General features: G+C 50.0%; 1 protein-coding gene across 6 annotated transcripts in view; it reads left to right on the forward strand.

Moving 5' to 3' along the window:
• Nucleotides 1-10723: 10723 nt before the first annotated feature.
• The window catches only part of LOC101011777, a 154612-nt gene continuing 139632 nt past the window's right edge, over nt 10724-25703 (forward strand). For 5 of the 6 annotated variants that reach the window (XR_004179846.1, XM_031658471.1, XM_031658473.1 and 2 more), the window contains exons 1-6: nt 14179-14613; nt 15945-16105; nt 19631-19701; nt 22351-22516; nt 22594-22728; nt 24054-24234. Coding sequence is in view for 5 of the 6 variants with exons in the window: in XM_031658471.1 (XP_031514331.1) it covers nt 14598-14613; nt 15945-16105; nt 19631-19701; nt 22351-22516; nt 22594-22728; nt 24054-24234 (730 nt within the window). In the remaining variant the exon portion in view is untranslated. Of the gene's footprint in view, nt 11222-14178; nt 14614-15944; nt 16106-19630; nt 19702-22350; nt 22517-22593; nt 22729-24053; nt 24235-25703 lie in introns of those variants that run through there. The other variant, XM_031658476.1, reaches the window with a different exon arrangement.

Raw genomic sequence — 25703 nt, forward strand, 5'->3', positions numbered from 1 at the left:
TCTCAAAACAAAACCAAAAATCCCGTACCCTTTAGTTGTCAACCCTCAATCTTCCCTCCCTGCCACTCCCAGCCCCTGGCAATTAATTGATCAACTCTCCAGCTCTATAGATTTGCCCATTCTGTACATGGCATGTAAATGGAATCACAGGATATGTGGTCTTTTGTGCCTGGCTTTTTTTTTTTTTTTTTGAGACGGGGTCTTGGTCTGTTGCCCAGGCTGGAGTGCAGTGGCGCTATCTTGGCTCACTACAACCTCCGCCTCCCAGGTTCAAGCAATTCTCCTGCTTCAGCCTTCTGAGTAGCTGGGATTACAGGTGTGCGCCACCATGCCCAGCTATTTTTTTTGTACTTTTAGTAGAGACGGGGTTTCACCATGTTGGCCAGGCTGGTCTCAAACTCCTGAACTTGTGATCCGCCTGCCTCAGCCTCCCAAAGTGTTGGGATTACAGGTGTAAGCTACCGCGCCCAGCTGATGCCTGGCTTTTATGTGGCATAATGTTTTCAAGGGCCACCTATGCTGTGGCAGGCGTCATTGCTCCATTCCTTTTTATGGCCAGATAGTAGTCCATCGTGTGCATAGACCACATTTTGCTTATCTGTTGATGGTTACCTTTTTATCGTTAAAAAGTCTGTGGCTGTATCATTGCTACTCATTGTACCAGCTATTTAAAAAAAAAAAAAACCACTGTGCCATTTTTCAGTAAAATGATTGACAATCTTCTTCTATATTAAAAATTATTAGGGTAAGCCTAGGTAGCACATGTCGAAGACGAAAGGGCAGCTGTTAATGAGTAGGCCAGGTAGCAGATTTGGGGCTGTCCTGGGCACGCCCAATGTGTGGACGCCCCACTCCTGGGCCAGGTAACAGGAATGCACTGTCTTAATGCTTGAGGCCCCAGATAACACGGCAGAGGAGCGTGACCCCTGGTTAAAAACCCACATGTGGCCAGATGTGGCTCGCACCTGCAATTTCAGCACTTTGAGAGGCCGAGGCGGGCGAATCACAAGGTCAGGAGTTCGAGACCAGCCTGGCCAATGTGGTGAAACCACATCTCTACTAAAAAGTACAAAAATTAGCTGGGAGTGGTGTCACACACCTGTAGTCCCAGTTACTTGGGAGGCTGAGGCAGGAGAATCGCTGGAACCTGAAAGGCGGAGGTTGCGGTGAGCCGAGATTGAGCCACTGCACTCTAGCCTGAGTGACAGAGCGAGACTCTGTCTCAAAAAACCCACATGTGATTTTTTTTTTTTCAGGCCTGACCACAGGCAATTCTGAAGGCTTTACCTGGCAGGCCTTAGGGGGAGCTGCCCTCCCCACACCAGACTTGGGGCACAGCCAGTGCCCTGTGGTCTCTGGAGGGGGTTGCATCGCGGTCTCAGGCCCCATGGCTCTGCTCTGATGGATGTCTGCACTTTGAGCCCTACTATCTGCCTTCCTAGGTCTCCTTATCTGAGGCCTTGGGCAGGGGTCTTCTTCAGGGGCCTCTTATGGGCCAGAAGGAGGAAAAAGGGGACCGTTTTCTCCACCCTGGCTTGTTACTCAGTACTTTTCCACTCCTAGCCCCATCTCTTGCCCCCAACCCAGGTCCATAAAACTGCCAGGAGCCTGTTGCCCGGTTCCTCCATATCTGGATGATACACCAGATCCTCAGCCGATGCTCTGTTTGGTGGGGAAACGGGAGAAGGGCAGTTGGTGCTTTCTTCGGTTTTAGCCTCCTGCTTGTACCATCACGGTGAGTGATCGCGGGCATAACGCTGTGCTTTTTGGCTTATTGCTTTGACACCTGACAGCTCAGCCCGCCTTCTTCCAGCTCAGCTGAATTCCTGACAGCCACAGGAATTGGGACTCAATGTTTGATTGTGAAACGATGTCAACCTGTAAACAGTAAAGGTAAATGAGTGAGTAGGCTTCTGGATGCCAGGAGGATTATGACCAATGACTGTAGATATCCCCATTACAGAGCAGCAGCGAGTGCTGTGTTGAGTGCCTGCCACGGGTGGGGCACATTCTGTCATTGAATTTCACAACGATTCTGTAAGATGAACATCCGCTCTGCATTTTACAGACAAACTGAAATTCTGACAGGTGAAGTTACCAGTCCCAGGTTCCAAGCTGGGATTCCTCAGCTAACCTGTCAACCCTCCCAGAGACATTTTGTATCGTTTTTGTGCTTGAACTTTTTTCTTGTTTACACTCATAAACTACGTGTTTTATTTCCTGGGCAGGAGGCAGCCCCCATGGTCCGCCTGTGAAAGAAACGTGGTGGCTTTCAAATGACACAGAGGTAACCACCAGCTCATCCTCACCTGAGCCAGGTGCGCTAATGCTGACACCTACACCTGGCAGTCCATGATGAGAAGGGGACACAGGTGGCTGCTGCTTGCAAAATTGAGTGTCACTTGCTTGATTTGTTCCACTCCTGCTTATCAAAGCTGAGCATGACCTGGTCCTAATGGAGACTGGCTCATAGGTGCCAAGCTCGTGTCCCGAGGGGTTTCCTGGCCCCCTATAAGTCTGCTCCTGAAAGATAAACTTATTTGTCATCTTTTTTTTTTTTTCTTATTCATAGAGACGGCATCTCACTATGTTGCCCAGTCTGATCTCAAACTCCTCATCCTCTCACCTCGGCCTCCCAAATTGCTGAGCTACCACACTCAGCCTATTTGTCTTGCTTCTGATCTGTCTCCCTGCACTAGAAAGTCAGCTCCTTGAGGGCAGGGCTTTCGTCTGCCTGGTGCTGTATCTGCAGTGAACAGTGATTGGCACACAGTAGATGTTTGCATTTTGGGAGGGGCCCGAGATCACTCTCAGCGTCTATGGTGTCCTAGGACTCACAGACCTCAGAAAAGCCATCGCACTCATGGCTGCTGTTGATTACAGGGAAAGATAGTAAAATCAGTAAAGGGAAAAGACGCACGGGGGCAGGGAGGCCAGGCACAAGCTCCCAGATGTCCTCACCCTGTGGAAGGTACTTATTTCTTCCAGCCACAGGATGTGGCAATGTGCACAGGGCATTGCCAACCAAGGAAGCTCACTAGAGTGTTGTGTTTTTATTGGCCATCGGTCATGGCCAGTGGCCCATAGTTGACCTCAGTCTCCAGCCCCTCCAGAGGTCATGCTGATATCACCTGACCCAAACCCCCCGCCATAAATCATGTCATTAGCAGAGACTAGCTGGCGTGGTCCTAGGCCCCCGGGTAAACAAAGACACTGTATTCCTATCAGGCAGCACATTCCAAGGGCCTGGAGTTTCCTTCCAGGAGCGGGACAAGGTTAACTTTTTTTTTTTTTTTTTTTTGAGACAGAGTCTCCCTCTGTCACCCAGGCTACAGTGCAGTAGTGCAATCTCCGCTCTTTGCAACCTCCACCCGGGTTCCAGCGATTCTCCTGCCTCAGCCTCCCAAGTAGCTGGGATTACAGGTGAATGCCATGATGCTAGGCTAATTTTCGTATTTTAGTAGAGATGGGGTTTCGCAGTTGCAGAGGCTGGTCTCAAACTCTTGACCTCAAGTGATCCACCTGCCTCAGCCTCCCAAAGTGCTAGGATTACAGGTGTGAGCCACCATGCCCAGCCAAGGTTAACTTTTTACAGCATAGTGCTTAGTATAGAATGACCCTGGAGCTGTCTACAGTGGGGGAGAATAGAACCAGACTCAGGTGATGGGACTAGCAGGTAACTCCAGTCCCAGATACTACTGAGCGAGACTCTGACCAGAAGGCAGGCACCGAGGTCCACCAGCTGCTGCTAGCACGTGTTCCTCTAACAGGCCTTCAAGAGGTGCTGGGACAAGGTCTGAGGCCCCAGGTTGCGGTCCTGTCTTGCCTCAGCTCTTCCAGCTGCCACATACTGGGTATGTCCTCCTTCTCTCTGAGCCACAGTCAAAGCCACAGAGTGGGCAGTGGGTGGGGAAAGTCTGGGATCTCCAGCCCTGACATCCCAGCTGCTCTGACTGTTGGTCATTCAGACTCTCCTAGCTCCATGGAGCCCAGGCACGTGTGAGGGGTTGCCCCTCCCTTTTTTTTTTTTGGAGACGGAATCTAACTCTTTTGCTCAGGCTGGATGGAGTGTAGTGGTTCAATCTCAGTTCACTGCAACCTCCACCTCCCAGCTTTAAGCAATTCTCCTGCCTCAGCCTCCCAAGTAGCTGGGAGTACAGGTGCACGCCGCCACGCCTGGCTGTTTTTTTTTTTTTTTTTTTTGGAGACGGAGTCTCTTATGCTCAGGTTGGAGTGCAGTGGTTTGATCTCAGCTCACTGCAACCTCCACCTCCCAGCTTTAAGCAATTCTCCTGCCTCAGCCTCCCAAGTAGCTGGGACTCCCAAGGCACACGCTGCCATGCCTGGCTGATTTTTTTTTTTTTTTTTGTATGTTAGTAGAGACAGGGTTTCTCCATGTTGCCCAGGATGATCTCGAACTCCTGACCTCAGGTAATCTGCCTGCCTTAGTTTCCCAAATTGTTAGGATTACGGGCGTGAGCCACCCCGCCCAGCCGAAGGGTCCCCTCTGATACCTCAAGGCATGTGGTCCATTCAGTTAGATCCTTAATCTCGGGAAAAGATGTTGAGCTAACCTCAAAGGGCCTGTGGTCTCATCTGGGTTTTCTAAGGAAAATGAATAACTCCAGGAGAGTACAGCTCATGAGAGACCTCCCAGTACCAGACAGAGCAAGGAGAATTTTCACTTTGTCCCCAGAACATTGTATTGAGAAGCAATGAAAGAATGGCCAGTCATGGGGGCTCCTGCCTGTAATCCCAGCACTTTGGGATGCTGAGGCAGGAGGATCACTTGAGGCCCGGAGTTCCAGACCAGCCTGGGCAACATATTGAGACCCCGATCTCTCTAGAAAATTTTTTAAAAAGTAGCCAAGGATGGTGGTGGATACCTGTGGTCCCAGTTACTTGGGAGGCTGAAGTGGGAGGATTGTTTGAACCTAGGAGTTCAAGGCTGTCGTGAGCCGTGATTGTGTCACTGTATCCCCGACCCAAAAGCAATGCAAGGATGAGTGTTTCATTTTTTAAAATTGTAAAACAGAGTTTGTGAGGCACACAAACTCTACTCTGTAGCTCCCACTTATGTGTTGGTTCTGAATATGTTTTTAGTTTCTACTTGTGTGTGAAGACCTGCATGGTTAACTTCTTTTTTTCTTTCTTTCTTTTTTTTGGACAGTCTTGCACTGTCACCCAGGCTGTGCGATCTTGGTTCACTACAACCTCCCCGTCCCGGGTTCAAGTGAGTCTCCTGCCTCAGCCTCCGGAGTAGCTGGGATTACAGGCACCTGCCACCACGCCCGGCTAATTTTTGTGTTTTTAGTAGAGACAGGGTTTCACCATGTTGGCCAGGCTAGTCTTGAACTCGAGACCTTGGGTGATCCGCCTGCCTTCGCCTCCCAAAGTGCTAAGATTACAGGCGTGAGCCACTGTGCTCGGCTTGGGTTAATTTCTAGAAAGGGAATTGCCAGAATGGAGAAAATGTGCTTCCCCTTCCCCACCCAGCCAGCATTTTTATGGCCACAATGTGAAGGTCTTATGAGCAATACAAAAGGGAAGATGGTCTTTGCTCTTGAAAAGATTAAACTGCTTGTGTTTCACACACTCCAAATGTGAAGTGATCTGCCATTTGCCTTTAACCTGCGAAACCTCAACATGCTGTTTCCTCTTCCTTTTCCCTGAGAGCCCGTGTCCTGTTTCTCCACTAGTTGCCAATTATTTCATCCAGGCTTCAGAGCCTTTTCACTTAATTATAAAAATTTCTTCCTCTCTTTTTTCTTTTTTTTTTTTGAGGTGGAGTCTTGCTCTGTCTCCAGGTTGAAGTGCTGTGGCACGATCACAGCTCACTGCAACCTCCACCTCCCAGGTTCAAGCAATTCTCCTGCCTCCATCTCCAAGTAGTGATCCGCCTACCATGGCCTCCCAAAGTGCTGGGATTACAGGTGTGAGCCACCGCACCCAGTCTGAGTTTTGTAGCTTTAATTTGCATTTCTTTATCAGTGGTGTGATCTTGGCTCACAGCAGCCTGCACCTCCTGGGTTCAAGTGATTCTTCTGCCTCAACCTCCCAAGTAGCTGGGATGATAGGCATGTGCCAGCAACACCTGGCTAATTTTTGTGTTTTTTGGTAGAGACAGGGTTTCACCATGTTGGCCAGGCTGGTCTCGAACTGTTGACCTCAAGTGATCTGCTTGCCTCAGCCTCCCAAAGTGCTGGGATTACAGGCGTGAGCCACCTAGCCCGGCCTCTTGTTCATAAGGCGGCAGTAGTGAGTGCTTCATGAAGGCAAGGCAAGAGGAGCTCACTGCCCCCTGCTGGTTACTTCTCTACCATGAGGTATCCATGGCTGTCTCACCCGCTTACCCCCAGCTCTGCAAAATATCTTTTGGTGGTTTAAAAAGAAAGCTTCTTCAGGCCGGGTGTGGTGGCTCAGACCTATAATCCCAGCACTTTGGAAGGCTGAGGCTGGTGAATCATTTGAGGTCAGGAGTTAGAGACCAGCCTGGCCAACATGGTGAAACCCCGTCTCTACTAAAAATACAAAAGTTAGCCGTGCATGGTGGCGGGCACCTGTAATCCCAGTTACTTGGGAGGTTGAGGCAGAAGAATCGCCTGAACCCGGAAGGTGGAGGTTGCACTGCAGCCTGGGTGGCAGGGTGAGATTCTGTCTCAAAAAAACAAAAACAAAAACTTCTTCATTCTGAAAAGAACTGAAGAAACACTGTAGGATTCCAACTCTGGGACATTCTGGAAAAGGTGAAACTGGAGACAGTAAAAATATCAGCGGTTTTGCGGTTGGTGCGGTGGGGGTGGTAAGGGAAAGGGAGGGATTAATGGAGTAGAGGGATCTGGCTGTTGATGGCACCCCTGCCATGCCTCTCTCTTGGTCCTGCACCTGCCACGTAAGACGCCTGTTCCAGCTTTGCCCTCTGCCATGCATGAAAGCTTCCTGAGGCCTCCCTAGAGGCATATGGTACTGCGCTTCCTGAACTGTGAACCAATTAACCCTCTTTTTTCTTTGTAAACTACCCAGTCTCAGGTATTTCTTTATAGCAGTATGAGAACAAGCTAATACACAAATGAAAAGGCTGCCTTTTTTTTTTTTTGGAAACAGTCTTGCTCTGTCACCCAGGCTGCAGTGCAGTGGCGTGATCACAGCTCACTGCAGCTTCAGCCTCCTGGGCTCAAGAAATCCTCCTGCCTCAGCCTCCTGAGTAGTTGGGACTACAGGTGTGCACCACCACACCCAGCTTTTATTTCTGTAGAGACAAGGTCTCCCTGTGTTCCTCAGGCTGGTCTCGAACTCCTGGGCTCAAACAATCCTTCCACCTCAGCCTCCCAAAGTGCTGGGAGTAAAGGCGTGAGCCACTGCGCCCACCGAAAGGGCTTCTGAACTCTGATGACTCTGACCTGAGCCTGATGGGCTTCAATCAATACTCCAGCTGAGCTCACACTGACTGGAACCTCGATTCCCAGTCACTGGCAAACCCAAACCCAGCCCCGTAAATTCCCTCCAGGTAGACGCACAACTCTGGTGAGAGGAACAGGAGGTGAGAGGCTGGATCTACGGTGGGTGGCTTGTATAGGAGGGTCTGAGTCTTTGTGAATCGAGTCCTATGTCCCCACACTCCGGGTTTTGGGCCTGTGACAATGTAGACACAAAGTAAGGCCAGAGGTACAGGGACCCTTCCCAGGCAGACTCGGGTAGGCTGGGGCAATGCAAACCCAGCTGGTCACCAGAATGGCCTGGAGGGAGAGCCCTACCCTAGGGAGTCTGATTGTCCTGTCCTGGAATGGACCTGGGAATCTGCGTTTGTAGCCAGTACCCCCTGTGACTGACATTGCTGCATTGATGAGGAAACCATCGCATTGAGGGTTGCAAGGGCTCCTGGCTTTGAACTGGGGAGGAATTCAGGCCTATGGTCAGAGAGTTGAGTCTCTGACTAAAGCTGCCAGAGCTAACAGAGCAGGGCCTCTGGGAGCCAGATGGGATTAAAATCCTGCTGAGCTGTGTGACTTAAGGCAAGTGTCTTAACCTCTCTGTGTCTGTTTCCTCATCTGTACCATGGGATGACCTAGTTCACCTTGCAGGGATTTCGCAGGAGGAATTGATTGAATGAGTCAACATACAAGGAATGCTTTGCCTAGTGCCTGACAATCCTAACAACAATGCCATCTATTCTTTGAGATCCAAGGAAATCTCTCCTTTGTAAACTGCTTCCACGATTTCTTTCTCTGAGTGAGGTCTCTGTGATGTGCTGAAAATCTTCTGCCTGTGTATCTCATTTCCCCACTGGCTCCTCCAAGTCAGCACCCCCCAACATGCTTTTCCTCACAGCATTTAGCAGCCACACCAGAACTCATCACAGTCCCCAAGCAGCTGTGAACTGAAGGGTCTTTTAGGTCTTCATCCCTATGGGACAGGGCTCCTGAACCCTGCTAGAGAAAATGCTTGAGCTAGGGGCCAGACGCAGTGGCTCATGCCTGTAATCCCAGCACTTTGGGAGGCCGAGGAGGGTGGATCAACTGAGGCTAGGAGTTCAAGACCAGCCTGGCCAACATAGTGAAACCCTGTCTCTATTAAAAATACAAAAAATTAGCCGGGCATGGTGGCACATGCCTGTAGTCCCAGCTACTTGGGAGGCTGAGGCAGGAGAACCGCTTTGAACTAGGGAGGTGGTGGTTGCAGTGAGCCGAGGTTGTGCCATTACACTCCAGCCTGGGCCACAAGAGCGAAACTCCATCTCAAAAACAAAAAAAAAGGAAAATGCTTGAGCTTGGGGAAAGGGAGGTAGAATCATTGGTTTCAAAATATGAGAAGAAAATGGGCCAAGTCTAAAAGCATAAATGATTAAGTTTTCATAAAACATGGTGTGCCAACCAGTCAACTGTGTCTTAGTTTAACTCCAAGAAAATTCTATTAAAAGTACATTTAACTGTCCATCAGGAGATAAATGGCCACACAGAAAGTGGTCTATCCTTTCAGTGCATTATTCAGCCACAGAAAGGAATGACGCCCGATTTCACGTTACATGGCTGAGCCCCAAAACCGTCATGCTGAGTGAAAGAAGCCAGACAAAAAGGCCGTCTACTGAACCATTGCATTTGTGTGAAATGTCCAGAATAGACACATCCATAAAGACAGAAAGCAGATCAGTGGTGGCCAAGGACTAGGGTCAGAGGCACCAGAAGTGATTGTTTACTAGGTATGGGATTTCTGTTTGCAGTGAGGATATTATGAAATTGCTTGTGGTAATGATTGCCAAACTCCATGACTATCTTAAAAACCATTGAGTCGTACGCTTTATTTTAATTTAATTACGTATTTTTTGAGATGGAGATGGAGTCTCACTCTGTCGCCCAGGCTGTAGTGAAGTGGCCCAATCTCGGCTCACTGTAACCTCCGCCTCCCAGGTTCAAGCAATTCTCCTGCCTCAGCCTCCTGAGTAGCTGGGATTATAGGCGCCCACCACCAAGCCCAGCTAATTTTTTTGTACTTTTAGTAGAGACGGGTTTTCACCATGTTGGCCAGGCTGGTCTTGAACTCCTGGCCTCAGGTGATCTGCCCACCTCGGCCTCCCAAAGTGCTGGGATTACAGGCGTGAGCCACCACACTGGCTGAGTTGTGTGCTTTAAATGGGAGAATTGAGCCAAGTATGGTGGCATGTGCCTGTAGACCTAGCTACTTGGGAGGCTGAGGTGGGAGGATCACTTGAGCCCAGGAGGTTGAGGCTGCAGTGAGCTGTGATCACACCACTGCACTTCAGTGTGGGCAACAGAGTGAGATCCCGTCTTTAAAAAAACAAAACAAAACACCACACCTTGAAACCCAAAAGGTGTGGGTGGAGGTGAGTTTGAGGGAGAGAGGCAGAGATGTGGGACCTAGAATGAACGCTGAGCAGGTGTGGGCAGGCCTCTGGCCTCCCGAATTACTTCCTTGTCCTCTTGGGAGGCTGTGAACCTGGAGCTTTGAAAAACCCACTCCTGCTGGGGTAAGAGCCGTTTCCAAAGGCCGTGCTAAGCCAGGCCTCCCACTGGCTTTTCCTAATCTGAGCGCTAGGAAAGACAAACCCAACATCAGACTACACAACTAGACAGTAGTGATGGTTGCGCAATGTCATGAGTGGACACGATGCCACTAAACTGAATACTTTAAAGTGGTTAAAATGGGCCGCGTGCTGTGGCTGATGCCTGTAATCTAGCACTTAGGGAGGCTGAGGCGGGTGGATCACTTGAGCCCAGGAGTTTAAGACCAGCCGGGACAACATAGTGAAACTCCATCTCTACAAAAACAAGAATTAGGTGGGTGTGGTGGCACAGTGCCTGTAGTCCCAGCTACTTGGGGGGCTGAGGCAAGAGGATTGCTTGAGCCTGGGAGGTGGAGGCTGCAGTGAGCCATGACTGCAACACTACCCCAGCTTTGGGGACGGATTGAGACTTTGCTGTTGTTGTTTGTTGAGACGAAATCTAGCTCTGTCGACCAGGCTGGAGTGCAGTGGAGCGATCTTGGCTCACTTCTACCTCCTCCTCCCGGGTTCAAGTGATTCTCCTGCCTCAGCCTCCCAAGTAGCTGGGATTACAGGCACCCGCCACCATGCCCAGATAATTTTTAAATTTTTAGTAGAGATGGGGTCTCACTGTGTTGGCCAGGCTGGTCTCAAACTCCTGACCTTGTGATCTGCCTGCCTTGACCTCCCAAAGTGCTGGGATTACAAGCATGAGCCACCATGCCCAGCTGAGGCCCTGTCTTTTAAAATCAATGAAATGCTTAAAATGGTCAATTTTATGTTTTTAAAATGTAATCATACCGCAATTAAAAAGAAACAACCACTACACTATGTTGCCTTCTGCCCCTAGATCTCTGTTTACAAGGCTAGAAGAGTAGGCAAGCTCCTTTTTTTTTCCCCCTCTAGGCTTTTTTTCTCCTCATTGGTCAGGAGCCCCCTCCCCTCCTCTCTGTTGGGTGGGGTGCTAATATCTATCAGAGGCTTCTGATTGGCTGGATCTCTGTTCTGAGTGCCCCCCCACCTCCCCTTCTACTCTCTTGGGCTGAGAGAGTGGGTTAAAGCTGAGCCCTCCTCTTTGGGGAAAAAGATTCCTTTCAGGACCACGCCGAGCTGCTCTGGAGCCTGAGGCTGGTGGCACCGGGCTGACCCAGAGAGTGATGCCGGACCCCATGGGGCTCCTCAGTCTGGTCCTGCTCTGGCTGCTGATGGCAGTGACTGTGGAGGGTAAGTAAAACTGCTGCGTGTTCCTGGTCCTGTCTGGAGTGAAGCGAGGGGCAGCCCAGACGCGCCTGGGACTGTGCTTTTGTAGCCAGATGCCTGTTGACCTGCCTTTCCACTGTCACCTTCTGTTTAGCTTTTCATGGGGAAGAGGAGCAAGAGATGACAGGTGAATCCTCAGGTCTTACTCACATGCTCCACCAGCATCCTCTGGAAACTCAGACAGGGCAGGGGTTGGGGAGCTTCAGAGACCAGATATGAAGCCCTGAGTGAGAAAATGCTGCCTTCTGGGCCTACTGAGCTTGAGCCCAGGAGGTCAAGGCTGCAGTGAGCCGAGATCACACTACGGCACTCCAGCCTGGGCGACAGAGTGAGACCTTGCCTCGACAACAACAAAAAGCAAGTAATCTTAATTTTCGTAGAACCCACACATACAAATTTTTATAAAGGCAGGTGAAATTAATAACATATTTTGCTTAACCCAATATATCCAATATATAATTAGAAAATGTAATCAATAGAAAGTATTAATGAGATACATTTCCCATTCATATTCAATATATATTTTATATTTATGACATATTTCAATTTGGATGCTAAATTTTCATAGCAAATACTTGATCTGTCTTTAGATTTCTTAAAACATAGCGTTGAGAAAGTAGGTTTAGCTACTGTGCTAAGTTGTTTGAAACATATTTGAAAGTTTTCTTTTTTAAAAAAATATTTTTTGTAGACACGGGGTTTCACCATGTTGCCCAGGCTAGTCTCAAACTCAAGCAATCCTCCCAAAGTACTGGGATTACAGGCATGAGCCACTGTACCCGGCTGAAAGTCTTCTAATAAGTGAATGGAGTATTGGTTTTTTGTTTAAGTAAAATTAAATGAAAAGTTTCTCTGTAACTAGTAACATTTTGGATTCTTTATAGCCACATACTGGACAGCGCAGGCCAGATTGTGGGGTCTTTTAGTTGTTGTAAATGATGTAATTGTTTTGATATTTAGCCTTTTATTTCAGCATATAACACTGCCTGGCGTGCCATAGGTACTCGGTATATTGTGTTGGTTTCATAAAAGAATGCACACTGATCAGAATTGACAGCTGAGAAAGCTGAAATGGGACTCCATTTCATTTGCTGGCTAGAGATGACATTGATTTCGGTCCATTTCAGATCTCTTCCTAGAAGTACATAGGATCTGATTGAAGAATTTATTACCTCCAGTGTGCAGCGTTTTCCCATCCTTGGTTAATCTGTTATGAATTTATCATGGCATGAACTTCATTTTTCTGAAATTTAAAAAATATTTTAAATGTGTTTAAGTGCTCAGGAAATGGAAGGGGTACAGGCTTAATACAGGCACAATGCCGTCAGAGCTCCGCTCACTTCTGCAGGTCATGGTGGATGGAGGCTGGTGGGTCAGGCTGCTTTGTAGCCTAATCGAGCAGTAAAGCAGATGTAGGGATTGTCTGTAGAGCAAACAAGCAGAATGCTGGGCTTGTGCACAATGGAGAACGTAATGATTATGCACACATATGTTTAATTGGGTGCCCAGTGTCCAAGTGATCAAAGAGTTGAAGGAAAGTTGGAATGGAAATCGATTGGGTTGAATGTCTTTCACATGTGGTTTTATCTGTTGATACTCTACTTGAATGCAAAGAAGGTTTTGTTAGATGTGCCAAAATATTTAGGGGGAAAAAAAAGCCCTGCCAGAAAGCCTACCATGTTCTATTGTTTCAAAGGGTCAAAATAAAATAGTATATAACGCACCCCCGCCCCCACCCCTCCCCATTTTGGAGAAACAATTTGTTTTTCCTTTTTTTTTTTTTTTTTTTTTTTTGAGACAAGGTCTTACTCTGCTACCCAGGCTGGAGTACAGTGGTGCAATCTCGGTTCACTGCAGCCTCCACCTGTCGGCTCAAGCCAGTCTCCCACCTCAGCCTCTTGAGTAGATGGGACCACAGGTGTGCGCCACCACACCCGGCTAATTTTTGTATTTTTTTGTAGAGAGGGGATTTCGCTATGCTGGCCAGGCTGGTCTCGTACTCCTGAGGTCAAGCCCTCTACCCACCTCGGCTTCCCAACGTACTGGGATTACAGACATGAACCGCTGCCCCCAGCCACAATTTGTTTTTTGAGGGATTAAACGGGTCAGCATGTGTAGCAATGACCAGTCGAGGTGCAGCGGAGTGGTTTTGAGGATGGAAGTGGTATTATTGAAACGCTATCCTATGGACACAGCTGCAGATAAACGCCTGATTAAGGCACAGGAGGGCACGGGTGGTGCCTGGGAAAGATCCCGCAAGCCGCTGGCAGGAAGGGGAAACAAGGCTTGAAAGTAGGTGGAAATGGAATGGCTGGATGGCGGGAGGGAGGGAGGGAGGGGTGCTGGCCTTCCCAGGGAGGGAGCTCTGGGAATCCCTGGCAGTTTCCTCAGCAGCCTGAGCTGGGGGCCGAGGGGCCACCTCACCACGTCTGCTCATGCCCTGGTTGTTCTCTGCCCCTTCCATGGTGGGAGAAGGGAGACACTCAACAGGAAGGAACACCAGCTCCTGCTATTTCCTGCAGCAGCCTCTTGGTCTTGCTGGTGTTCCATTCATTACTCATTTGCTCACTTACTCTCTGATTCATTCAGGATGAGGGTATGGCTGGGGAGTCTGGAGCCAGAGTGCCTGGGTTCAAATCCCAAGGCTCCACTGTTAACCAGCTGTGTGCACCTGGGCAAGTCACTTGGATGAATAGGAGAGAAGAGAGGGTGGGTGAGTGGATGGATAGACAGGGAGAGTGGATGAGTGGGTGGATGGATGGATAGCAGCGGGGAGTGGGTGGGTGGATGGATGGATAGGAGAGGGTAGTGGGTAGGTGGATGGATGGATGGGGGTTGGGGGGTAAGTGAATGGGAGGAGGGGTGGGGGTGGCTGGCTGGATGGATGGATAGGAGCAGGGAGCTGGTGGGTGGGTGGATGGGAGTGGGGATGGGTAGATGGACTGATGGATGGGAGGAATGGAGACCTGCATTTGTTGATGGAATTGGCAGAGCCTGCTGACATATTGGAATCAGGTGGTGGGTGATGAGGGGTGCTTCCACACAAATGATTGCCAGCTTGAGCTATCAGGGATAATGGTGCCAGTACCCAAGATGGGCAAGAGCAAATTGGACAAAGGGTAGGGAAATGGCTTCCAGTCTTCGTGGCCCTCCCTCCCCTGAGGACATTTCACAAAGTCTGGGGAGAGCTGGCATTTTCACTCCTCATCTTCTTCCTGGAGTAAGGTCAGTGACCCACAGCGTGGGGCTATCCTATGCCTCTTTCTGGCCTCACTCTGGTTCCATCTGATTTGTGATTTCAGAAATTCCAGATTCGCAGGTGGGGCAGGCGGCCTCCTGCATGACTGCGTGCACAGGTGAGCGATTCTCTCAGGACGCCTGATCACACCTCTCATGACCAGGAGCCTGAGCCCAGCACGGGGCCTGATGGGGGTGAAGCTGTAAGATGGGATTAGAGACAGCCCCAGAGGGCCCTGGCTATGTTCCCAAAGATACCAGTTGGGAGGACCAAGGCCAGTTCTGCAAAGGCCACCCACAGAGTTAGAGAAATGAATAGCAAGCTGAGAGTAAAATGCCTTAAGCCATCCCAGCCCCCAAGGCTTTTTACTCATACCGGTGGGCTCCAGGTGGAATAAATGTCTTTGGTCAGGTGATGCCATTTGCATTTTGGAGTGGAGCAGATGAAAAAGCCTTGGGAACAAGTTCTTTGGAAAGAGAGAAGCACCTTAGGAATATGAGGTGTGGTTCTGTCTCAAGGAAATTGACATGAAAATGTCAGTTCAATCACAAGCCATGGGGAGGGGTGAGATGTTATAATTAGATGTCACACTTGATCCCCTGGCCTCAATAGAAAGTTAGAGATTTGGCTTGAGAATTACAAACCTCTCTGTTCCCTAAATCATCTCTTCCCCAGAGCAGTTACTCTCCTCACCCCCAGATTCCCCCAAGGCTAGCTAGCTTTACACCTTTGTCTTCTATGAAGACCAGGATAACAACCGCCGCCACCTTCTCCCCCACCCCGTCCCCCTACCACCCCCAGCACCACTTGATATCTATCAAGGTGATAGGTGAGTATTCAGACTCCCAAGGGTGGAATCCCAGCTGTGTGACCTTGTGTAAGTTAGTTAACCTCTCTGAGCCTCGGTTTCTTCCTCTATAAAATGGAGAAAATAGAGTATTCACCTCAGAGTTGGTTAGGAGGCTTAAATGAATTACTGTAGATGGATGCTTCTCAACTGGGGTGATTGTCGTCCTCCCTCCCTGGGGACATTTTGCAAAGTCTGGGGACATTTTTCATTGTCACTACTGGCCTGTGTTACTGGCATCTCGTGGGTAAAGGTCAGGGATGCTGCTAAATTTCCTGACAACGCACAGGACAGCCCTCACAAATAGAATTCTCTGGCCGCAACTATTAATAGCGCCCAGGCAGAGAAACCTTAATATTAGAAGAAGGCCTAGCCCATGATGACACTGGCTAGCACTTATTGAGCACTTACTGTTATTATCTTTATTTTCTTTTTCACCCTTATGAGGGTATGCAGCTACCCAACCTTTCCCCAAGCTGGGGACAGGCAGCTCGGAGCCCAGATGGAGAGAGAGAGGTGTGAGCAAGGATGCCCGTAGGTGGTGTGGGGATCCCAGAGGGCTGCAGATTGTCAAGGTGACATTCTCTCTCTCTGCCCTCCAGGGTCAGCTGGGCCCCACCTCCCTGTGGGTACCAGATACACCTATCACTTTTCCACCAACACCAGCACCAGCCTGCAGGAGGTCCCGGTGGAGGAGAGCGGTCTTGGCCTCCAAGGCTTGGCTGTCCTTGATGTGCTTGGCCCATGTCAGATGGCTTTATCGGTGAGTGTCTTTGGGCAACCGGGAGATTATTATGTTGACACTGGGGAGGACTGATAGGAAGCCACAGTCCCTCACCTCCAATTTCCAATTTGCTTAATCAACAGAGGAGCTTTCTGAGGAATCTTACATTTGGCAAGTGAAGATCCTTGAGAGGAATGTGGGAAAATGGTGCAATTTTGGTTGTAAGAGGTGCCGCAGAGGGGCCCAATGGGGGAATAGCAGAGGTTAAGGAAGGAATATTTTTAGGGCAGGTTGGGGGAGTTCCTTGGAGTGAGAAGAGCCATAGAAGGGGAACATACTGTGCCCTAGGGGTGGACTGAGAACCATGTCTGCAAGTCCAAGGGTATGCAAAGTCAAACCAAGTAAAGGCCTTTGGACAAAGGAATAGACTGGGTGTAGAAGTCTACTCCCAGGAAAGCCTGCCCTGGCCTGTTTTCTACTGGACACTAGCCTTGCAGTACCTGGGTCCACAGGCTCAGGTTACAGGCAAACACTAAGGTCCAGTGGTGTTAGTCCTGAGTTAAGGCAGAATTATGTGCTAGGCCCACTTGGTCGTTGCAGATTTCTTTTTATTAAGATTTTCTGGAAGCTCCTCAATGTTCTTGCAAGCAGAAGTGCTTGCTCATTTGCCTCTGTCCCAGTTCTGATAACCCTCATATTTTTCCTGGATAAACCCTCTTAACCCACATAAAAGGCCTTTTAGTTTCTGTTAGAGTCTCATCTCGTATTGTGATGCATATCTGTACTGACTGGAGCGCTTGCTAACAAGAGTTTCTCAAAACAGTTTTGTTGTATTTTCATGTAGACCACAGGATGAGATCTTTGATGGAGTGGCCCTGAGCTGCCTCTGAATCCTTAGGGTGTCCAGTATGTCAGAGCTACTGCTTTATTAGTCTTTGCTATCCTTTCACACCCTTCAAAACACTTGCGGTTGTTTTTATCTGCAGGGCCGTTTTTCACAAAGCAAATTGTGTTCTGTTGTGGTTTTATTCATTTGTTTGCTTTAAGCATTTAAGAAAAGCTGCCAACTGGTGTGGTGGCTCATGCCTATAATCCCAGCACTTTGGGAGGCTGAGGTGGGTGGATCACCTGAGGTCGGGAGTTCGAGACCAGCCTGACCAGCATGGAGAAACCCCATCTCTACTAAAAATACAAAATTAGCTGGGCATGGTGGCACATGCCTGTAATCCCAGCTACTAGGGAGGCTGAGGCAGGAGAATTGCTTTGAACCTGGGAGGCGAAGGTTGTGGTGAGCCGAGATTGCACCATTGCACTCCAGCCTGGGCAACAAGAGCAAAACTCCGTCTCAGAAGAAAAGCTGCCAATGTCAAATGTTGGCAAGGGTATAAAGAACTGGTGTATTTCAAAGATTCTAGGAGAAAATGGAAATTTTCTGGCCCCTTGGGAGGTTAGTTAATTTATTTTTAGAGAAAAAAGTGTAAAAATCACAAATCTTCCAAAGAAGAAATTTTCATAAACCAAACACCTATGGCGTGATTGCCAGAGCAAGAAACAAAATATAACCCCCAGAGCCTCCTTCATCCTTCCTCTTGGTCACTTCTCCCGAGGGTACAGCTTTTTTATTTTTTATTTTTTATTTTATTATTATTATTATTATTTTGAGATGAAGTCTTGCTCTGTCGCCCAGGCTGGAGTGCTGAAGCACAATCTCATCTCACTACAACGTCCACCTCTGCAGCTCAAGCGATTCTCCTGCATCAGCCGCCTGAGTAGCTGAGATTACTGGTTGTGTGTGGTGTGCACCACCACGCCTGGCTAATTTTTGTACTTTCAGTAGAGACAGGATTTCACCACGTTGGCCAGGCTGGTCTTAAACTCCTGACCTTAAGTGATCTGCCCGCCTCAGCCTCCCAAAGTGCTGGGATTAGAGGCATGAGCCACTGCGCCCAGCCTGCCTTTTTTATTTCTATCACTGTAGATGAGTTTTGCCTGTCTTTGAACTTCTCTCTAATGGAATTGTACAGGATGTTTTCCTTTGTGTGTGGCTTATTTTTATTTTTTTTAACTGTGATTAAAATATAATATGGGATACACCATTTCAACCATCTTAAGTCTGTAATTCAGTGGCATTAAGTACTGTCACATCGTTGTACAACCATCACCACCCTCCATCTCTGGAACTTCATCATCATCCTAAACAGAAGCTCTGTACAGATTGAACAGCAACTTCCAATTCCTGCCCTGCAGACTCTGGTCACCTCTATTCTGCTCTCTGTATGAACTTGCCTGTTTTTAGGTACCTCATATAAGTGGAATCACATAATATGCGACCTTTTGTGTCTGGCTTCTTTCACTTTAACATAACATTTTCAAGATTCCTCTCCATTGTAGGATGTAGCAGAACTTCATCCTTTAAAAAATTATTTTTCATTTATTTTAAAAAATAGAGATGTAATCCCAGCACTTTGGGAGGCCGAGACGGGCGGATCACGAGTTCAGGAGATCGAGACCATCCTGGCTAACACGGTGAAACCCCGTCTCTACTAAAATACAAAAAAAATTAACCGGGTGAGGTGGCGGGCGCCTGTAGTCCCAGCTACTCAGGAGGCTGAGGCAGGAGAATGGCATAAACCCGGGAGGCGGGGCTTGCAGTGAGATGGAGTTCCAGCCACTGTACTGGCCAGGCTGGTCTCGAAGTCCTGAACTCAAGCGATCTGCCTGTCTTGCCCTCCCAAAGCACTGGGATTACAGGTGTGAGCCACTGCGCCCGGCTGAAATCTATTACATTTTTTTTTTTTCGTTTTCTTTTTTTTTTTTTTGGAGTGCAGTGGCATGATCTTGGCTCACTGCACCCACCACCTCCCCAGCTCAAGCGATTCTCCTGCCTCAGCCTCCTGAGTTGTTGGGATTATAGGTGCCTGTCAGCACATACAGATAATTTTTGTATTTTTAGTAGAGATGGGGTTTCACCATGTTGGCCAGGCTGGTCTCGAACTCCTGACCTCAAGTGATCCACCCAACTCAGCCTCCCGAAGTGCTGGGATTGCAGGTGTGAGCCATCATGACTGGCTCTGTTAAATTTAAACAGTGAAATCAGTTATTTTAGGGAGGATATTTTCCGTTTTTAGAAAGTGTACCTTGTTTTGCAACCCCCTTCCCCCGCCACCACCACCACCACCACACACACACACACCCCGTGGTGACACTGGGATATTCAAGTCTTCATCGTGGGCAAAGCCTTTGTCTGCTCTATGATGTAACACATTCTTGTTGGTACTGTATAGTCCCATGAATCCCTCAACCACGCTTCCAGTGTCTTTTTGGGCAAAATGAGAACTTTCCAAACCTTTAGCAGGGAGCTGTAGGTACTTGATTATTTCAGTGAGACATTCAGCCTTCACCACCCAGGCTTTGTACCTGGTCAAGGGAGGGGTCTCTCTGCCTTGCCCCCAACATGGGTTCATGTATCCTCCTGGGACCTAGAACTGCTTTGTGGGTGGCGTGCTGGTGAGGTCCTGGGGTATCCCAGGAGAGGTCACCCACTCATGGTGCTTTCCGCTTCAGCTCCAAGACTTCCAGATGACATCCATTCTGGGGGCCAAGGTGGAGCTTCTGAAGGAATCAGAGAGCCTGAGGTAAGACATTTGGCCATGGGGCTGGGACCTGTCCACGATGGGGCTGGGACCTGCCCACGATGGGGCTGGAGGTGTGAGCCCTCTACCATCTTCTAACCACTGTCGGGCTCTGGGTGCACTGAATTAGATTAGGACAACCGGTTAGGGTGACCCCTCTGCAGCAAAGAGATGCCATCTTGGACTGAAGTTCAAACAAGTTTCTGTATTTATGTTGACCTTGTCAAGCACCGATGAAGACCGCTGGGGGATTGCCTTCATGTAGAAGCCTTGGGTGACTCCAGAGAGCCATAGGTGCTCTTCTCTTACCTGGTAGGAGGAACTCATCCCGTAGTTCTGCCTGTCACCCCCAGTATGTCCAGATTTCATGCCTGCCGATCACCCCTTGGGCATCGTTGTTGAGTGTATTCTGGAAGACTCCGGCTAATGGGACTGCTGGGCCCACGGAGGTCTGCCTTTTCCCCTCCCCCACTCTGCCGAGACCCCATCCTCTCCCACCCCAAGCTAAGCCCCTCTTTTGTGACCCAGCCAAGCCTGGGATTCTCTCTGTGGCTCGTTTCCCAGGCCTCCCTGACAGTGGCCTCGGTGGCCTTAGAGCTCAGAGCGGCCGCCAGGCTGAAGACATCTCCTTCTCTGCAGATTCCTCTTCCGTTTTTATTGCAAATTCATTTGTTAAGAAATAAAGCCTTTGTCTAGGGATACCAGGATGGGGGATGCTGCTGAGGGACAGACAGATCCTCACTGAAAGGCAAGGGGAGGGTCTCCTCCAAGGGGACTATTGTCCCCCAGCTCCTCATCAGAAATGCTAAGTCAGCGGGGCCAGGGGTTGTCACTTCCTGGAGGCCAGACTGACACTTGCTATTCTGGGAGTGGTGGGTGCCATTAGCATTTCTCTCCATCAGGGCCTGGGACCCAGGGGGACTGCCTTAGGAAGACCCCTAGGCTTTAATTGGAGCTGGAGAGTGACCGCTGCCCCCCTGGAAAGTAGAAGTGGGGGCACATCTGTTCCGCAGGGTTTTGTCTTGCTAGCCTGTAGGGTCTGGGGACTTGGCAGTTTCCCCTTCATCTTGGAGCATCTCTGTCTTCCACCTCCATGCAGGGAAGGGGGATGTCACCACCCCTCACCTCCCACCTTCCCCATCCCTTCACTCTGTAGATACCAGACCCAGGCACCTGTCTGCCAGGGGTAAGGCAGGCAGGAGGAGCACTGGGCTGAATTCTGGTGCCAGCTCCTCCCCTGACTCACTGTGAGATATCCCCCAAGAAGGCCCCCTTCTCGGGACCTCATTTCTTTGTCTCAACAACGGCAGAGTCTCAAGTCATTTCCAGTTCAGGGTTTCTGCAGCCTGTGACTGCAGAGCCAGCCTGCCTGGGTTCGAATCCCAGCTGGAGCCCTGAGCAAGAGACTGCATTGCTCTGAGCCTGTTTCCTTATCTGGAATGTGGGTAGAGGAAGGGTAATTACCTCCCTGGTGGGATCTGTGGGGGAGGGAAAGACTCCCTCTACCTTCCTGGATTCAATAGCTGTGTCTAGAAATGAACTGACATCAGGAGAAGAGGTAGGTAGATTTTTTTATACACTCAGGGACATCATGGAATGAAAGAGTGACGGCCTCCCAGAGTAGTAGTGAGACTTGGGAGCTTATACACCATTTTCATGGGGGAAGGGGAGGAGGGAGGAAGGCAAGTTAGAGGGGAGTAGATGGTTTCCAGGAAAGAGGAAGAAGAGACAGGAGATGTGCTAGTGTAGGATGAAGTTTGTCTGGGTGTGGTGTTGACTTGCACCATCCTCTCTCAGGGTGAGAGCTGCTCTCCCCAGGTGGATGAAACTCCCTGGAGGGGATTGATGATAATTAGGTTCTTTTTGGGGGATCTGTCTTTAGGCAGAAGTGGGGAGTTCAGAGAAAGCCTCTCCCCACGTTTGTTGTTTCTCAACAAATACAGTCTTTGGTTCGAAATAGAGAAGAGGCTGGGGTGCAGTGGCTTATGCCTGTATTCCCAGCACTTTGGGAGGCTAAGGCTGGAGGATTGCTTGAGCCCAGGAGTTTGAGATCAGCCTGGGCAACATAGCAGGAACCTATCTCTATAAAAAGTTTAAAAATTAGCTGGGCATGGGGGCCGCATGTCTGTGGTCCCAGCCCTGTAATCCCAGCCACTCGGGAGGCTCAGTCAGAAAGATTGTTTAAGCCTACAAGGTCGAGGCTGCAGTGAGCTATGATCGTGCCACTGTACTCCAGCCTGGGCAACAGAGTGAGACTGGTCCACAAAAAGGTCAATATACCCAAGTGGCATATTTTGGGGTGGCACATCCAGACTGCCTTCAGCTCCTTCTTGGGATTAAGTGAGGCGTTTCGGAAAGCAGGCAGCTTTCCAAAGCTTGGGGTCTCAGCCTTTTACTCTTTGACGCTTGTCTCCCACACCTGTCCATTTGTCCCAGGGGTGAAAAGGCTGGGGTGGCTCAGAGCACAGTTGGCTGCCCCAGAGCCCAGCTGCAGAAGGAGGAAAGGCTATCTGGTGGGGGGATGTGGGGTTTCCTGGCAGCTTCCCATGGGGGCTGACCTGTAGGAAGGCAGGGGTGCTGTGGCCTCTGGCAGTCAGCAGGTGGCCTGGGGCACTGGAGGGTGCCGCTTGACCCCTCTCTGCCCTCCTGCAGTGCCGCCCTGGGCCGCAACCCACTCCGCTTCATCCTGCACTCTGGGCGTGTGGCCCACCTGTGTCCCCACCCTGCTGAGCCACGCTGGGTGCTGAACGTGAAGCGTGCTGTGCTGAGCCTCCTGCAGGGCCACCCGGGGGCCCACAGCCCCAACACCCTCAATGAGGTGAGGCCAGGAGATGGGAAAGGAGTAGGGGTGGGGGTGGCCGGAAGGCTGACCTGTCTCCCACCCTGTCCGCCCAGGTGGACATCCTGGGCCGATGTCCCACCACATACCAGCGCCGTGGGGACTGGCTACACAAGACCAAGGACCTGGCACAGTGCTCCCTGCGCAGGGGACACTCCTCGCTGCGTTCTCAGGCCCTGCCTGGAGTGGCCGTGAGTGCTGGGCTGGGCCCCTGACTACTACTCTCTTAGACCCTCCTCTTCTTCTTCCTCCATCCTCCTCCTCTTCCCTCCTCCTCCCTCCTCCTCCCTCTTCCTCCCTCCTCCTTCCTCCTCCTCCCTTTTCCTCCCTCTTCCTCCCTCCTCTCTCCTCCTCCTCTCCTCCTCCCTCCTCCTCTCCTCCTCCCTCCTCCTCTCCTCCTCCCTCCTCCCTCCTCCGCTCCTCCCTCCTCCTCTCCTCCCTCCTCAGCTCTTCCTGTCCTCTCCGCCAATTCCTTGTCTTCTTGGTCCTCCTTCCTTTACCTCCTCTCCTCCCTTCCCTTTCCCTCCCCACTCCTCTTTCCTTCAAGAAATTTTATTTTATGTATGTATGTACGTATGTATGTTTGTATCTATTTCCTTAGAGACAGAATCCCACTGTGTCACTCAGGCTGGAGTGTAGTGGTGTGATCATGGTTCAGTGCAGCCTTCAACTCCTGGCCTCAAGTGATCCTCCTGTCTCAGCCTCTCGAGTGTAGCTGGGACTACAGGCACAAGGCACCACTCCTGGTTAATTTTTTAATTTTTATTTTTAGTAGAGATGGTGTCTTGTTATGTTGCCTAGGCTGATCTTGAACTCCTGAGCTCAATCGATCCTCCTGCCTCAGCCTCCCAAGTAGCTGGGACTACACCTGGTGGGACTACACCACCATTCCTGGTTAATTTTTTATTTAATTTATTTTTAGTAGAGATGATGTCTTGCTATGTTGCCCAGGCTGATCTTGAACTCCTGAGCTCAAGCATTCCTGCCACCTTGGCTTCCCCAAGTGCTGGAACTATGGGAACGAGCCACCGCACCCGCCCCTCTGTCCTTTTCCCCAAGCCCTCCTCTACACCTCTGTCTCCAGCTCCCTGAAGAGGCAAGCGCTTTGTAAATAGCAAACATCTGCAGGAGGATGATAAGTGATCATTGTTCATGTTGACTTGTTATCAAAAGTCTTAGCATCTGAGAGGTGGAGGTGGGCCTCTGCTGATTTGAATGTTTTCATATATTTATCACTCCTCTCCTGGGGGTCACTGTCTGCTAGACTTTCTTGCTTCCCCTTGTCCTTGTCACCTCCCATCTGCCTTTCCCTTGGCTGCTGTTGCCACAATCCAGGCGAGCCAGGGGTGGGTGATGCTGGGATGCAGCCCTCAGCATCTCCTCCCCAGCCTTGCTGAGAGAAGGATGGGGCCTGTGGCTCTGATGGGGCCCTCATTCCTCCTCCCCTTGGTTCCAGCTGGGTCTTGTGGATGGCTAGATCCTGACCTCAGCTGTCTCTTCCCCTCTTGGTCTGCAGCCCGGCCTGACTTCCCGCCTGACCTGCGTCCAGAACTTCCGGGCTGGCGTGCTACGGGAGGCCTCCTGCACGGAGCTGGACGCTGCAGGGCCACTGTCTGCAAAGGCGAGCACTGTGCAGATGCGGACCCTCTCCTCACTCAGCCTGCTGCACGAGATGCCCCAAGATCCAGCGGGCACAGGTGACCTTAGCCTTCCCTGGTGGCCACCCCCTGACCGTGGTGCGAGGGTGGTCTGGCCAGAGGGATCCAAGCAGGCCCAGGCTCCATCCCTCTGTCCCGGCCTGGACACCTCTGACCTATTTCTGAAAATGGTCATCATCAGGAGAGTTAGCCACTTCTAGAAGGTTCTTCAGGCTCTTTCTGCTGGTTCAGATCAAATGGTCCTGGCTTGGTTGAGCCCCTTTTCCCTGGGATGTCCTTGGTGAAGATGGAATCTTCTGTTTCTCGACCTTAAATTCAGCGACCCCTCAGTCTGCCCATTTTAGGGGCAAACTGACCCAGGTTTTCTGATTTTCCAGAAAGTTCCTGCTAACACATAGCATTACCTGGGACTTGGTGCCCTCCTACAATTTCGCACAGGATGAGACAAGCGAGGCCTGTGTCTCGGGGGAGGATTGCTTTTCCATGTTTGGAAACCAGTTATCTTCCTGAACGATGAAATAAGAACGGTTATTCTCACTTCTGGGATTTTGGAAGGATTTACTATGGGCCAGTAGCTGTGCTGAGCCCCTTATGTGTATTTAATTTAATTCTCATCAAAAGCTCATTAGGAAGGTACTGTTATTAGTTAAATTTAAATAAAAATTTTGGCTGGGTGCAGTGGCTCCCAGCACTTTGGGAGGCCGAGGTAGGCGGATAACTTGATTTCAGGAGTTTCGAGACCAGCCTGGCCAACATACAGAAACCCTGTCTCTACTAAAAATGCAAAAATTAGCTGGAAGTGGTGGTGGGCACCTGTGATCCCAGCTACTCGTGAGACTGAGGCCAGAGAATCGCTTGAACCCGGGAGGCGGAGGTTGCAGTGAGCCAAGATCATGCCACTGCACTCTAGACTGGGTCACAGAGTAAGACTCCATCTCAAGAAATAAATTATTTATTTATTTATTTATTTTGAGACACAATCTCGTTCTGTTGCCCAGGCTAGACAGCAGTGGTCCGATCAGGGCTCAGTGTAGTCTCAGCCTCCCCAGGCTCAGGTGATCCTCCCACCTCAGTCCCCCAAGTAGCTGGGAGTGCAGGCACATAGCACCATGCCTGGCTAATTTTCATTTGTTTGTTTGTTTTTGTAGAGACAGGGTTTCATAAACCAGGCTGGTCTCGAACTCCCAGGCTGAAATTATCCTTCCACTCCAGCTTCCCAAAGTGCTGGGATTACAGGTGTGAGCCATTGTGCCCCACCAATTAAATTTTTCAGATAAGTGACCTGCGGCTCAAAGAGGTCAAATGACTTGTCCAAGGTCACTCAGTCAGTGAGAGGCAGGGCTGGGACCTGGACTCCTGCCGTGTGTTCCACAGCCCTGGCTGGTAATTGTGTTTGCCTTGGAGGGCAGGCTCCCAGCACCCCCAGGGGAGAACCCTCTAGATGGGACCTTGGCATTTTCCTGGCTTCACTCTGCACCACGGAACGCCTTCTAGGATCCCGGCTTGGT

This window comes from Papio anubis, chromosome 18 (genome assembly GCF_008728515.1).
Source record: "Papio anubis isolate 15944 chromosome 18, Panubis1.0, whole genome shotgun sequence".
NCBI classification, from domain to species: Eukaryota; Metazoa; Chordata; class Mammalia; order Primates; family Cercopithecidae; genus Papio; species Papio anubis.